At 40.3% G+C, this 14,205-nt stretch overlaps 1 protein-coding gene across 10 annotated transcripts in view; it reads left to right on the forward strand.

Moving 5' to 3' along the window:
* vav2 (vav guanine nucleotide exchange factor 2) overlaps positions 1–14,205 on the forward strand; it is a 267,876-nt gene that overhangs the window by 54,935 nt on the left and 198,736 nt on the right. For all 10 annotated transcript variants that reach the window (XM_088071147.1, XM_088071150.1, XM_088071151.1 and 7 more), the window contains exon 2: positions 8,281–8,397. In XM_088071147.1, the coding sequence (XP_087927273.1) occupies positions 8,281–8,397 (117 nt within the window). The remainder of the gene's footprint in view (positions 1–8,280; positions 8,398–14,205) is intronic.

Raw genomic sequence — 14,205 nt, forward strand, 5'->3', positions numbered from 1 at the left:
TCGTGGCGACTTTCTCCCTCCAGAGTCTAAGCTCTGAGCTGAATTATCTTCTTTTGTAATGGAGATTAACCTCACTTAAAACCATACTTAGCCTATTTAACTTCCATATTTTAACATGAGCCACGAACCCCTCACTACCCAAGCAGTTCTGCCTCGTCTGCTGAGGGTTGTACAAGATTTAAAACTGTGGTCAATCCTTGCCTGCTTACAGGCTTTTAGGGGTAATAGGATAAGATTAACGCATTTGCATACTATTGCAATGCATTATTCATTCAGCGTCCTCGTCTCTAATTTGCAGGAGCAGGGCCTTTCTCCTCACTGACTTTAACATCTGGGTGACCTGGAAGCTGGGTGGAGGTGCTCCAGCTCTCATTAATCCCCTTTGGGTGTCACCCGGCACATGCAGCCGAAACATTTACTAACAGAGAGGCATGCTTTGGCCTGTTCTTTTGAAACATACATGTTGTTTTATTATAAGCTACTCAGTTCCTAGTTATAGTCAACACAACAGGAAGCATTTGCTGGTTTCAAAAATTATCACACACAAGCACACAAGTATGTAAATAAAAATACAAAAAAAAAAATGTATTTATTAAAACTAGAAACTGAGGAAACACTACCATCAGTGAGGAATCACCAGAGGCAGGATAAAACCTAGAAAAATAAAGATAAAAATAAATAAACAAATAAATGTATGCATGAATAAAATGGCATGTCTTGAGTTTGCTTTTAAATTTTTGCTTTTTTTAGAGTAGATGAAATTGGTGGACTGGCAGGAATAAGTGTGTCATTAGTTCAATCTTATCTGTCTGTTGACTTTTGAAACACAAAGTAAAAGCTTGAGATTATAAATTGACTCTTGCTGAGAATTCACATCATGTGGAATTAATACCGACAAAGCAACCAGTAACATTTTATCATCTGTATTCCCTAAGCGTTATTTGTGTTATTAGAGAAAAAATCCATCAACCCTTTAATACCCATCCAATAAAACAAATGGACTATTTCTGACCATTAGACCGCTGAGTTGACTTTTTACATGGACATTTCAAGCTTTTATTATAGTAATGGACTGCCATTCATGCAGTGGAGGTGGAGATACTTTTTAAGCATTGTAGAATACTCTGCAGACATTTTTTGTAGTTTTATGTCTGTTTATAGTCATTTTGCATCTCCTTGTAGTTATTTTGTGTTTCTGGGAGGTGTTTTTTTGTATGTTTTAGTTATGTGTCTTTTTATAGTCAGTTTTTTGTCTCCTCTGTGGCTGTTATTTGACTCTGTGAGGAAATTATTTGCATTTTTTAATTGATTTAGTGTCGTCATTTTTTTTTTGGCTGGTAGTTTTTCTGTCTTTTTGTTGTCAATTTGGTCTTTAAAAAACTTTTGTGACATACTAGGTAATTTCAAGTCTTTATTAGGTAATTTTGTGTAATTTTTAATGTTTTTGTGTTGCTTTGTTGTATATTTGTGTCTCCTTATAGTTATTTGGTGTCTCATTGAGGTAATTTTGTGTATTTCTTTAGTTGTTTTCTGTCATGTTGTCTCCATTTGGTTATTTTGTGTCTTTTTGTCAACACTTTATTTGAATTTGAATGACAGTTCTGCAAGTGAAAGCCAGGGGCCCCCTTGAACTGAGCCTGGGCCTGTGCCTGGCTGGCCTGTGCAGTAATCTATCCATGTCTGCAGGTATGTCTTCCAGGCCCCAAAAACCTCCACCAGCAAGTCAGCCCTATTTAGCCTTAGAGGCCAAACTCAGGGCTTGAAAAACAAACACTTGCAGTTAAGCCTATTGTTCTGAGCACATGGTAATGACTTAGAGCGACTCAGATGAGTGTATCAACATTTTCAGAGGTTTCACGTGTACACACTGCATTGTCTCCTCTTCTGTCTTTTTTTTTGACAGCATATTTTTTGTTCTATATTCCAAGTGCATATTAATGTACCTGTTTATAGCACTCAGTGTGTGAAAGTAGAGTGCTGTCACACTGCAGACACAAGGGTTTTCAAGAGAGGATTTTCATTCCTTTTGCTGATTTTAGCTGTTTAACAAATGTAAGCTTTTCAGGCTGAATGAGATATTACCAGGCTAGTGTAATGGACATGTGCTTCACTGTGCAGCCCGACGTTTGTATGAGGTTTATTTGGAAAGGTTGAGCACTGATCACTGCCAGGCATAAATCTCCCTTTACCAGAAAGCAATCAACACCCTGGCTGTGGGATCATTAACCAAACCCGAAGTTTACGAGATCAATCATCACCTCTACCTGGCATGCGTTTGTGTGTACATCTGTGTGTGTGTGTGTGTGTGTGTGTGTGTGTGTGTGTGTGTGTGTGTGTGTGTGTGTGTAGATTGTCGGAATCAGCTCAGGCAGCCTTTTTCTTGTGGGCACGTGAGCTCGCTGTTAGTGTTTTCTCACCTGCTGAGAGCTGCCTTCCTGTTGTTCTGAAGGTGTGGAATGATTCACTGCCCCAGACACAACATGATGGTATTTGTGTGTGTTGGTGTGTGTGTGCGTGTGTGTGAGCGAATGAATGAGTATTTGGCTGCCTCACAGTTCCCAGACACAGGCATCAGTCTCTTTCATTGACTCCAATTCTCTGACTGGCTGTCTGGGTATCTGATCATCTGTCTGACTCACCTCAATGTACTGGTTATAAATCCTCTCCTCTCCTCTCCTCTCCTCTCCTCTCCTAACTCATCTTAAACTTAAGCCTAACCCTGTCCTGTTTTGTTCTGTCTAATCGTATTCTACACAATACCATACCATACAATACGATACAATACGATCCCATACGGTCCCATACAATACAATCCAAACAATAACAAATCTAAGATCTTAATGTCTCCTCGCATTGTTTAAATTCCCAAAGCATCCTTTTTATTTTTCTTTATAGCATCCAGACACACAAATTATGCTTTATTTTGAAACCTTTGCCCCAAATTACCTAAATATATGTTTTCAAAATGTAGTTTGTGTTTTTGGGAGGAGAAAAGGTGGATAGAGAGCAACATTTTTCAAATTGTTTACTTTCTCCAAAGTCTCAAATACAGTAGACACCTTTTCATTGATTTTCTCTGCTGGAGCTGAAGATGACTTCCTTGTTTGAGTTATGAGTCTGAAATGGTGCAAGTAGGACCTATTCTATATACCAAAAAATGTAGAAGTGGTCTTTGGTGGTGGAGAGGAATGTCAGATTTCTGTACACTAGTGTGTTAGTTGACGTTCCCAGTAATGTGCTTCGTCTCTCTAATTATTTCTCCTCCTCACAAAGCACCTGTGCAGGGGGCCGTTAGGTTTCTTTTGAGACTAAGAAATGACTCCGAAATTGACAAAGTGACGCTCTTTTCTTGTGATGATTTAATAAATTTTATTAAATTAGAACTAACAGCTTATTTCCCAAGATAATGGAAAGCGTTATCTCTACTGTGGGAAATAAGATGAGCCTGAGCCAAGTACATGATGTGTGTCTGCAACTGTTTCTGCAAGCCACGCCTTGGTGCTCAAATTTGGACTCTGAGAATTGTTCTGTTGTGTTTGACCAGCTTTCTGATTTCATTGTTTGTCTCAGGATAGAATTAGTGTTAGCAGGGTTAAACATAGCAGGAACACATCAGGGATCACTGATATCGCTTATTGCGTTTGCCCTACCTGCATAAACTGCCTGGCAGCCAAGAGAAGACAAACATTTTCATGCTCTCCCTTGCTACTGAATCTGCTGTTTATGTGTATACTATGCTCTGTTGAGGGTTTTATTGTATTAGGCATGTTAAAACATCTTTTCATGTACTATTTTATGCTTTTTTTAAATGTTTTTTTTATTTTTTTAATTTGCATCGCGTGTCAATCTCAGATATTGATCCAGGAAACATGTACAGTTGTCTTTTCTCAGCCTTACCTGCTGCAGCTTCAACCTCTTTTACCATTTCTCCCCCTTGGGTTGTGTTTTCTTGGCTTTCCCCTCCTCTTCCCCGACACCAAAGAGCTTCATGTTTTGGCAAAACAACCCACCTTTTTCTCCTCCTCCCCCCATCATCCATATCCCTTCACTTTCCCTCCACCCCATTTCTTCAATTTGCTGTTGTTCAGGTTTTTTTGGGAGGAAGCTCTAATTTGTTTCCCCTCAGATATGAGCATGTAGGAGTGTGTGCAGATAAGGGCCATCCTCTCAGAGGAATAATGCATTATTCTCTGTGTGATGTGGCGCAGTGATATGGTTGAAGGGGCTTGTCAGGGATGTGACGGGTCTTTGTTACCTTACTTTGCTCCTCTCCCTCCCTGCTTCCTTCCTCCTCTGCACTTTCTCCTCTTACCCGCCTCCCTGACAACAAGTCTGCCTCTTTTAAGAGTTGTTTGCTCTTGACTGAGAAGTCAAAATCAGAGCTGTCGTGTCGCTCCAGTGGAGCACGCGAGCCACCTTGTAAAAAAAAAAAAAATCTACCGCCTGACTACAGCTGAGACCACCTACAGGCAGTCTCTCTCTCTATCTTTTTCTCTTTAACTCCCTCACATCTCTCTCCCTTTTTCCTCATTCACAGTATACTTCTTCCTGACCCTCTCTTTTCATCTTTTTCAACCCAGAAGGGATCTTTTATGATTTGTAAAAAGCCAGAATCAGTACACATATTTACATTCAGGGTTGGATGGGATGAATACTGCACTTGCTGCTGGCACCAAAAGCCTTGAGAGGCACATTTTTAGTACTAAGTGAACCATGAGCGCTGAGGCTGACACAATCGTAGCTTCAAATGGCAAACACTTGAAGCAAGTGGTAAACACTTATGTGTGTCAGTGCTCACAGATGTACACACCAGCATTTATACTGCATGTGTCCACACATTTTTTTCTAGTCTGTGAGGGAAGATGTATTTATATAAAACACTTGCTTTCACTTCTGTTTGTCAGTCCTTTTCTGTGTGACACAGGTGAACAAAAGATTATTTTGCAGAGTCTTAGGTGACAGGTACCCATAAGAAGAACCAATAACGTGATTCCCAAAAAGGGAACAGACACCTGCATGCCGTCTTCACTTGCTACCACCTTTTATTTCTACTTTTTAGTCATAAAACCATATGCCGGGTTAGTTTCTTTTGATAGACTGAAAATGCAATCGCAGGGTTATGAAGTAATGAAATTGGTTATAACAATATTACAGTAATGATCTAATCTGCAATCCCACAAATGAAAAGTTTAATCTGTTGCAGTTACTTAAAAAAGTGCATTGGAACGAGATGTGCTTAATGTTTTTGAAATAGTGTTGCAACTAATGACTATTTTCAAAATCTGTTAATAACAGGATTACTTTTCGATTAATTATTTAGTGTTTAAAAGCCTGGTGTGTAAGATTGAGGGGGATTTTGGCATCTAGTGTTGAGGATTGCAGATTGCAGTCATGTGCAACATGGCAATCAACTGCTCCCCAAGTAGATATAAAATGTTTATTCTAAAGTTTAAAAAAACAAAACAATTATACACTAAAGAAAAACTACATAATACATTATATTCCACTTTTGCCAATATATTCCCCTAAATCCCACACACTGGACCTAAACACAGTTTCGGAAAATAGTACAAATTGCTCATCACAGAGTTTCTGGAGACCGAGTTAAAGTCTAAAATGACGGGCAGAAAAGCTGGAAATTCACCAGCTAATGTTTGGCATTTTTACTTGACAAATTACTTGAAAGAAAAACAAATTATTAAAACTGCTGCCAAGTAATTTTCAGTCAGCGGACTAATAATTTTATCACCTAATTGAAAAAAAAAAGTATTTTCATGTTTTTTGTACACATGACTGATTCATTTGACCTTTGAATTCTTCCAGCACTGGAGTCAATTTAGCCCAGTATCTGTGTTTGAGATTACTCAGAGCGCAAAATGCACTTGCAACACTGTGAAAAATGGAAAGATATCTGCGCCTAGCCTCGAGTGTGTTGCTGACCACGGTGAGGTAATTCCAGATGGATTCTGCTAAGCGCGGCCTCAGCCTAAGGAGATGACCGCAGCCTGTTTATTCCCAGGTGCACTCACACTCTCCACTCCACGAGAAATAGTGTATTTTTTTCATCAAGATCATAGCAATTCTCTCCCACCCCTATCCCGGCTCTCTTATCACCAAACATACATTAGAATGTCAGACACATCTCCTCCCTCCTGATCCATATCTGCACACCACCTCTCTCTCTCAGTCGTCCACAAACCACTCCAGCAAATGTTACCTTTTCATATCTGGGCTGTGAAAATAAGATTTTTTTTTTTTTTTCACCCACTGCACGTGAGGATCTGCAGACACGATAACCTTCGCCGCTGAACTGCAAATGTCACTTTGCCTCGCCGACCAATCGCATTTCTCGTCATTGGCCAGAGGAGCTCTCTTATGGGGTTCACACCCGTGACACTGGGACTGAGCAGATGTGCACACATGAATGAGAATGAGTCAGCAGGGCTCTCAGGTGTGGCCAGGAGGCCTGACTGAAATGCCACAAAATACCAGGAAACTATATCAGATGAAACTGTTTTTTTATAAAAAAAAATATTTTAAAAAATGAGTGGCATCAGTGGGTTGATTTTTTTGTGTTTTTCGAAAGGGCTGAAGCTAATTAGTACAGCAGGGTGATGCGGATAATGTCCCACATGGTCAATTGTAGCAACAGGAGGCGCTGTGGCTCATCGAGCTGCACTAAGGTTTAAATGAGAACATTGTGCACTTCAGTGCCTGGGTAGTGGGAATGCTCTGCAGCGTATTAGTGTACCTAAAAATTCACTGGTGTCATAGCTGCCTCGAAGCCCAATGCTGAGTGTGACTCTCAAGGCTGCTGGTTGGTTTAGTTTTAATCAACAGCCGTTAGAAGTATGTCGTCAATGTTTTCAGTTGAATAGGCAATCAAGCATTTTGTTCCCTCGCTCAAATCTCTGTATCCGAACAAACACATCTCCTGTGTTTGTTCGGCTTCCACAGCCATCGGATGATATTGCTCACACACAGGAGAAATGAAAATGCATATCTGAGCAGCATCTAGATTTACATGCTAGGTAATGTGTTCTTCACACACAGGAAGATGGGATATGGGAGGCAGTTATGCTTATCATTAATATTTCAATACTCCTGCGCCGGTCCGTTCCCCAGCCCTCAAGGTTTATCTGTATGATGGCATATTTTAGGGACTGAGACGGTCAATATTCGTGACCAGAGAGTATTTATTATGCCGTTTATTATGAGTATTCTTGGCTGCTGCTGGGTCCCTTTGAACTCCACCATTCTCTTCAGATTGGCTTTCAGTCTCCAGTTGTTATGTGCTTTATTTGAAGGACTGGATAGTAGCTATTGTGGAGGAAGCAGATACCAATCTGCAATAAGCGAATCTTGGCTTGGCCATTGTACCTGCCCATACCTACCTGTATCACGCTTTAGTTCATAGATTCTCTCTACTAGATCTGGTTTAAACACAGCAGATTAGACATATTGACTTTATCTTTTGCAGATTGGAAATAAATGGGATTTCTCAAACATTAAAGTAAATACAGTAAACGTTTTTTTGTGATTCCGTGAGATGTAAATTACAATCTTAGCCCTGACACACCAAGTCAAAGGTTGGCAGTTGATCAATGTTAGGCTGTCAGCGAGGGTCTGTTGCCCTAGTTCTTCTGGTGTGTCCCACATCTTTGGCCATAGACAGCCCTGTTCTTTTTTTTTTTTTTTTTCTCCAGCCAATCCAGCATGTAGAATGGGCATAAGAGCTTTTGTGCTTTTTTAGAAGACATTTTCATGGAGCACACATGGCTGTTGTTTGTCAGACTGCTGACCTGTGACCTTTTCAAAGTGAGGTTAGTGTCTCAATCCAACAGGCCACCTTTGCCCCAGAGGCAGGTCTCTGCTGGCGGGCTTGTCCGAGGACACTTTGCCTGCTCTCTGATGTCAGGAGACAGGCTTGTCTCATTGCTTTCCTTATCTGGACCAGAGAGGCAGCCCACAAGCCTCAGGAGCAGCAATCAGGCTGCTCACCTTCTGGGGCTGAATAATCACACGTACAACAGGAGAGGATGAAACGGAGTCTGCCAATCATCAACCAGGAAATTGAATATTTACACAAATGCTGTTGCACTGGTTTTGGATATTAAGCAGACTGGTGGAACATGTTTCTTCGGACAGTTGTCCTGCCAGTTTAATCATGCTGTTACAACACTGTTTTGAAGCCAGTATGTTAGCTGTTGACTGGAATTGAGTATGCAAGGTTGAGTTTGAGCGTGCATTTATGTTTTTTTGTCTTTCTCCCTCTTTTAGTTCCTGTGTTTGAAGAACATCCGGACATTCCTCAAGGTGTGCCACGACAAGTTTGGACTGCGCAACAGTGAGCTGTTTGACCCTTTTGACCTCTTCGATGTCAGAGACTTCGGCAAGGTGAGTTACGCATCAGACATGTGATGGATGCTCCATTTTTCAGCCTTCACTCTGTGCTTGAACTGACACTGTGATCTGCTCAAAAATGATGCTGCCTATAGGCTACACTCTAACTTTAGCACATGCTCAGAGACACAACGCCGCTTGTGTCCCTGATAATATCGTTTACAGCATGAATGATGTCCTGTTGTCAGATGTAAAGCTAAGAAGTGATGTATGGTATTGTTAGATGCACTGATATACTGTGTGCATGTGTGGTGCAAGAGTTGAGCATGTGTGAGTTCATCTACAGTATAGCACATTGTGACCCGGTTATTTGCTTGGGTTTAAAGATAGTTCAAAGTCAAATCTGTCAGTTGCATTAACTTCAATATGGAAATGTAGCTTGGATGAGCATTTGGTGTAACACTTCAGGGTCAGCAATTGCATCTCATGTCACTGTGACTAAAACCAATGCTGCTTTCTAACAGTGTGCTGCTAGAACGCAGAGTGTGTGTTGGCTCAGCAGGAAAGGTGACTCACTCACACATCATATTTGCTTATAGAGAGTTTTATGGAGAGTTTTTATTTATTAAGTGGGTAATCGTAAGGCCAGTGCCCACAAGGTCTGTTTTTTCTCTTCATGCTGTTGTTGGTTAGGGACATGCAGGGTTCCCACAGTCATGAAAAACCTGGAAAACTCATGGAATTTCCTTTTCCAGGCCTTGAAGAGTCATGGCACTGGTAAAAATCATTGAACGTTTTGGGAAAGTCATGAAATTTTGTTTTGTGTAATGACATTTGACGGTAATTTTCTGTGCATAATGTCTATGTAATGCATCATAATAACAAATTTACTTTCTGTAGCTCTTGACATCATTACTGTGTGACGTCTTGTTAACGGTCACATTAGTGTATTCGTTTTCTCTCCATGTTCTGTTTCTTTGTCCAGGCTAGCTGGAAATCTGTTTGAATAGAGTTTTAATCTGGCATGTTTAAACAATGCCAGGGAAGTTTGGCAAGAATTTTTTTATAGGTCCTTGAGAAGTAATGGGAAAGTTTTGAAATTTTGTCCATCTAAAATGTGTGGGAACCTTGGACATGGAATCTAAGGAGACTGAAGTATAACCGCTGCTCTTTTGCTCTGAAAGGCGTGTCAGTGTTTGATCAGGATGCCTCATGGTTGCCTTCCTTTGGAGGTGGTTTGGACATGTTTCTGACCAGTTGGCTGTGACTGGCATAGACTCAGGCGGGATGACATATCCAACCTGGCCTGGGGATGTCTTAGGATGCCCAGTGAGAGCTCTCACCCCGTTGCCTCTGTGACACAGACCTGAAATACTGGTGGAAGATTAATGGATGAACGAATGAATGAAATTGTAGGTCTTGATGTTTGTGGTTGTACATGTCAAATATGTAATTAAGTACAAAAGTAGGAGCACAGAACTGCTGCAGTACACAAGAAAGCAGGACACAAGGACAGGAGACAGGAGATAATGACATCTTTTCATGTGACTGAACATGAAAGGTGGCCTGATGTAGATTATGGGTATACATTTCGTCATGAGCTGCCGAATTCAGATGGTAACACGCTTCCTGCATGTAACCCTTTTCAGTATTTCTGTGGCTATGTGAAACTAGTCTTGCATGGTATAGCTGTAATGATTTATCAATAAATTGAGTAGTTGGCAACAATTAAATCGGTCGCCAACTAATTTGGCAAGGCAGCTTTATTTGTATAGCACATTTCATACACCAGAGCAATTCAGTGTGCTTTACAGAGCAATAAAATATGAAACACAATAAAGGATACTGATTTACATTTAAAAGGTTAAGAGAAAATATATCAAATGTAAAATGAATACTAAATGATTTACATTGAAAAGAAAGTGCTGAAAAGAAGTGCAAAGATAAAAAAAATATTTAAAATGATTTCAATGTGATAACCATTTAATAAGTTTGAGTAATATTTTAAGATAAACAAGGTCAAGGTCAGAATATTGACAGCAGATAATGATAATGGCAGATAAAGGGGATCCTAAATAAAACATTAAAAATTATCTACTATTGCATGGCCACGCCTGCCTCCAAACTTTGTTTTAGCTCTGTGCATTAAACAACAATTTTCAAGCAAGTACCCTACACACTAAGACATCTTTCAGTTATGTATTTGGCATTTTGTTCTGCCAGGATTTGACCATTTTCATGCAAAGACTCACCTCTCCTCCCAGCTGCATATTGCAAACGCACTGTTGCTGCATCCAGGCCTTAGCCCTGCTTAGGTTGATTTTGACTGGTTTAAAGAAATACAAACAATCCACAGTTTGTTTTGTTGCCTTAGTGTGTAATTATGATGGTTCAGTCAGACCTTTCTCCAGGTCTGTCGCAGGGTGAGACAGGTCTGGCTGTGTGAGATCACATGAAAGGAGGAAGCAAATTGGTGATAGAGGAGGGGGGTGGGGTGGCTGGTAATCCACGATCAGCATACAGTGTTGGCCTCAGCTCCTGAAAGTGAATTGTTTCTCTCTCCTTTTAATCCCTTTGACTGTGTGGTTGTGTGTGGCTAAAAGCAGAGGAAGATCTTCTTTCGAGGCTGGTATGCTGTTGAAACAAGCAGCAGGTGTTGTATGATGGCAGCTGATGCCACTGTGTCAGGGCTGGTGCAGTGGGAATGTTAATACTGTAGCTCTTTAGCTAGAATTTGTACTCCAGCGATGGAGGTGAGATCTGAATAAACTGCATTACATCCCGCTTTGATCGATTACAAGGCGGATGTATTTGAGGAAAGTCATCCGCTCATTTATCTAATAGATCTAATTCAGCATATCTCCTCTCCCCAAGTAAAGACAGAGAAAGAAAGATGAGAGGGAAGAAAAAGAAGACAAGGACTCATTTGGCAGTTTGTAGATAAACCACAAGACGATGCCTGAGAGTCAATGAGCTTGCAGCGAACGGTATTAAAATCCAACAGCAGTCAGAATCAATCACATAGGCCCTCCATATGTCAATTTGTAAATTGCTTTTGTATGGTCGCAGCGGTGGCGGGCTTGTCTCACCATTGATTTTCCATTAAGGCCAAACATCACATTATAATATATTGAATTGAGCAGATCCCTACTAATGTGGCATACATTTAAATAGTGAGAATGCCTCATAAACGGGGGATAAAAAGGGGCTGTTTTATCCTGCAGTTAGTCTCTTTAGCTCAGCAGCTCGTCACTGGATGTGCTCTTTCCCCTTTTGTTACCTTGACACAAAAGTTTCTTTGTGTGCGCATTCAAGAGCATACAAAAGGATTTTTACCTGTTATCATATGTATCATAGTACAGTATCATTCATCTTTTCTCTCCATATCATTCTTTTATCTCTGTTGTTTTCATCTCATAGTGAAGGAATTTCCTTTGCGGTGATTAAGGTTGGCTCTTATGTGTGATATGTGATATAACTAACATTTTTTGTTATTATTCAAATTTCCTTCATTTATCCAGATTTTAGTGCTTTCAATTTAAGACTAGTATTAGCTATATTGTTGCTCTTTAAATGACACAGTTTTAAAAAAATTAAATACTTGTTCATTAAATGTAGAACACAGAGGAGCAATGCGATGCAATAAGGGGCACAGTGTTTTTATTTGTTTGTTGTTGTTGTTGTTTTTAAACTGAGACTCTTTGTTTGCATTTGCCATGATACAGAATATCCCCAGAAGTAAAACTGTTGGCACAAGGTAGAGTGCTCGCTGTGGATAAAAGGAAGCCTGAAGCACATGGGGAGAGAGGAGGAGGCTGCTGGTATGTGTGGGTTCAGTAATAATTCCCACTGCATTGTTGTTGTTGTTGTTGTTCAGCAATGTGACGGTTGGTCTTTGGTATTTGTCCAGCCCTTTCTTCACTGTAATGGAACAACTACATAAACATGACATTGAGGAGCAGACACGTACAGTGTTTTACTAAAAGTTGAATATTTTTCAACTCTTGGCAACCAGAAAAAAATAAATAAATAAATGAAAACAGCAAATGTGCAGCAGTCAGCACAGAATAGACAGTCGGTGTCTCATTGCTCTGTTTGCATTTGTAGCATAAATACACTGGGCTCCCATGAAAAAAAGACAAAAAACATGATTATAGCAGTTGTCAGGGATGCTTGCCATCCCCTGCAGTTGTGTTGTCAATAGCGCAGTATTGCAGTATTGCAGTATTGCAGTATTGCAGTATTTTGACAGCATTTTGTTTCTATGAACAACTAGTAAAACAAGTCTATCAGTTTTGGTGGCAGCCATGTGAAATTTTCATCTCATCTCACAAATATTACCGATTCATGATATAAAACGTATTATTATCAGTTAGCGTTACAGAGGTAGTTTTTTTTTGTTAAACAAACACTTAAATATAATTGGAATCAGTTTTCTTAATTGAAATATGTGTGAGATTTGTGTTGCAGATTGCATTATTTTACTATACATTAGATATGCAGATATACACTGTATGATAACCATTAACATGCATACCAAGGTATATCTTGAAAGCAGTATAACCCTCCAACTTTGCATAGTGGTGCAGTTACAGACTACTGTAACATTGGATATAGCTTTAATGATCCATCTGTCCAGTGCCTACAATCCTTTAAACAATTTAAAATTCAATTAAACAGTAATTATATATAATGTTTATGTGTTAAATCCAATTTGACCTCATTATGAGAGGAAGTGGGACACCAGTGTTTCTTCAAATGTTTTTTTCTTTTGTGAAGAAGACAAAGAAAGAGAAAAGGGAGAGAAAAGGAGGAGGAAAGGTGAAACTCCCTGTGTGTCCCTGATGGCACCCCTTTTGAAAACAAACGAGCTGTTTGCAAAGATAGAGCCGAAACTGTAGATTTGTAATCTTCTCTCGAAGAATAGAATTAAAACGAAGGACTTTGGGGAGAAGAGGTAAGATTGAGGGTTTCAGCTGCCTCGATAAACATTAATCAGCCCTTATCCACCTTTCATACCTCCACAGTAGCTGTGAGGGGCCCCAGAGTTCATCTCCCCTGGCCTCTGTCCGCCATCTCTGCCTCTAATGACGCCTTTCCCAGGTCACATGCAAATGGCGACCGGGGCCAACTGGGGCCTGATGCTTGAAAAAAAGTAATTGCCCCTTCAAAACCCCTTTCCAGTGGGGCTAGTATCGAAACACATGGAGGACATATCCTGCTCAATGTCCTCTGCCGATTTTTATTTTCATTACTTAACTCACTTCAACTAGGGATACCTACGCCACACACGACAAGAGCGAGGGCTCCCTGGTTGCGTCCGCAGGGGGAGAATGAAGCTGTATGGTTTCATGGGCATATCGCCACACTTCTCCTCCTCTTTACACCCTAACCCATCCCCCATCATTAGAAATTCATTATGACATCATTAAACCAATGAAATACAGCTTATTACAGTAGACCCCAGAGAAGGCTTTTATTTAAACACCTCCCTCTATCCGAACCCAGCCGCCTCGTTTCCTCTCTCCCAACCTATTTTAATTAGCCACCAAAGGAACATTGCTGTCATTTAAATGAACATGGCAATCAGTTTATTTGGCTGTTGCCATGATTAGCATAATTAGCCCGCACCTGTTAACCATCTATCAACAGTTTGGTAATTTTGCGTCTGTGACTGGAGAGCAGCGAAGGAAGGAAGGAAGCTTTCTGACAGATTTGCCGTCTTCATTAAAGGGAATCATTTGTTTGAAATGCAGACAGTGTTGCTCGCATCAATTTCTATCTCATCTAAACAGGCTCGCAGTCACGCCCGAGTGACTTGTGAAGCGTCACAGCCATCCAAGTCATGCTCATTGACTTGAT

This window comes from Plectropomus leopardus, chromosome 20, assembly GCF_026936395.1.
Source record: "Plectropomus leopardus strain MGB_pleo_1.0 chromosome 20, ASM2693639v1, whole genome shotgun sequence".
In the NCBI taxonomy this organism is placed as follows: domain Eukaryota; kingdom Metazoa; phylum Chordata; class Actinopteri; order Perciformes; family Serranidae; genus Plectropomus; species Plectropomus leopardus.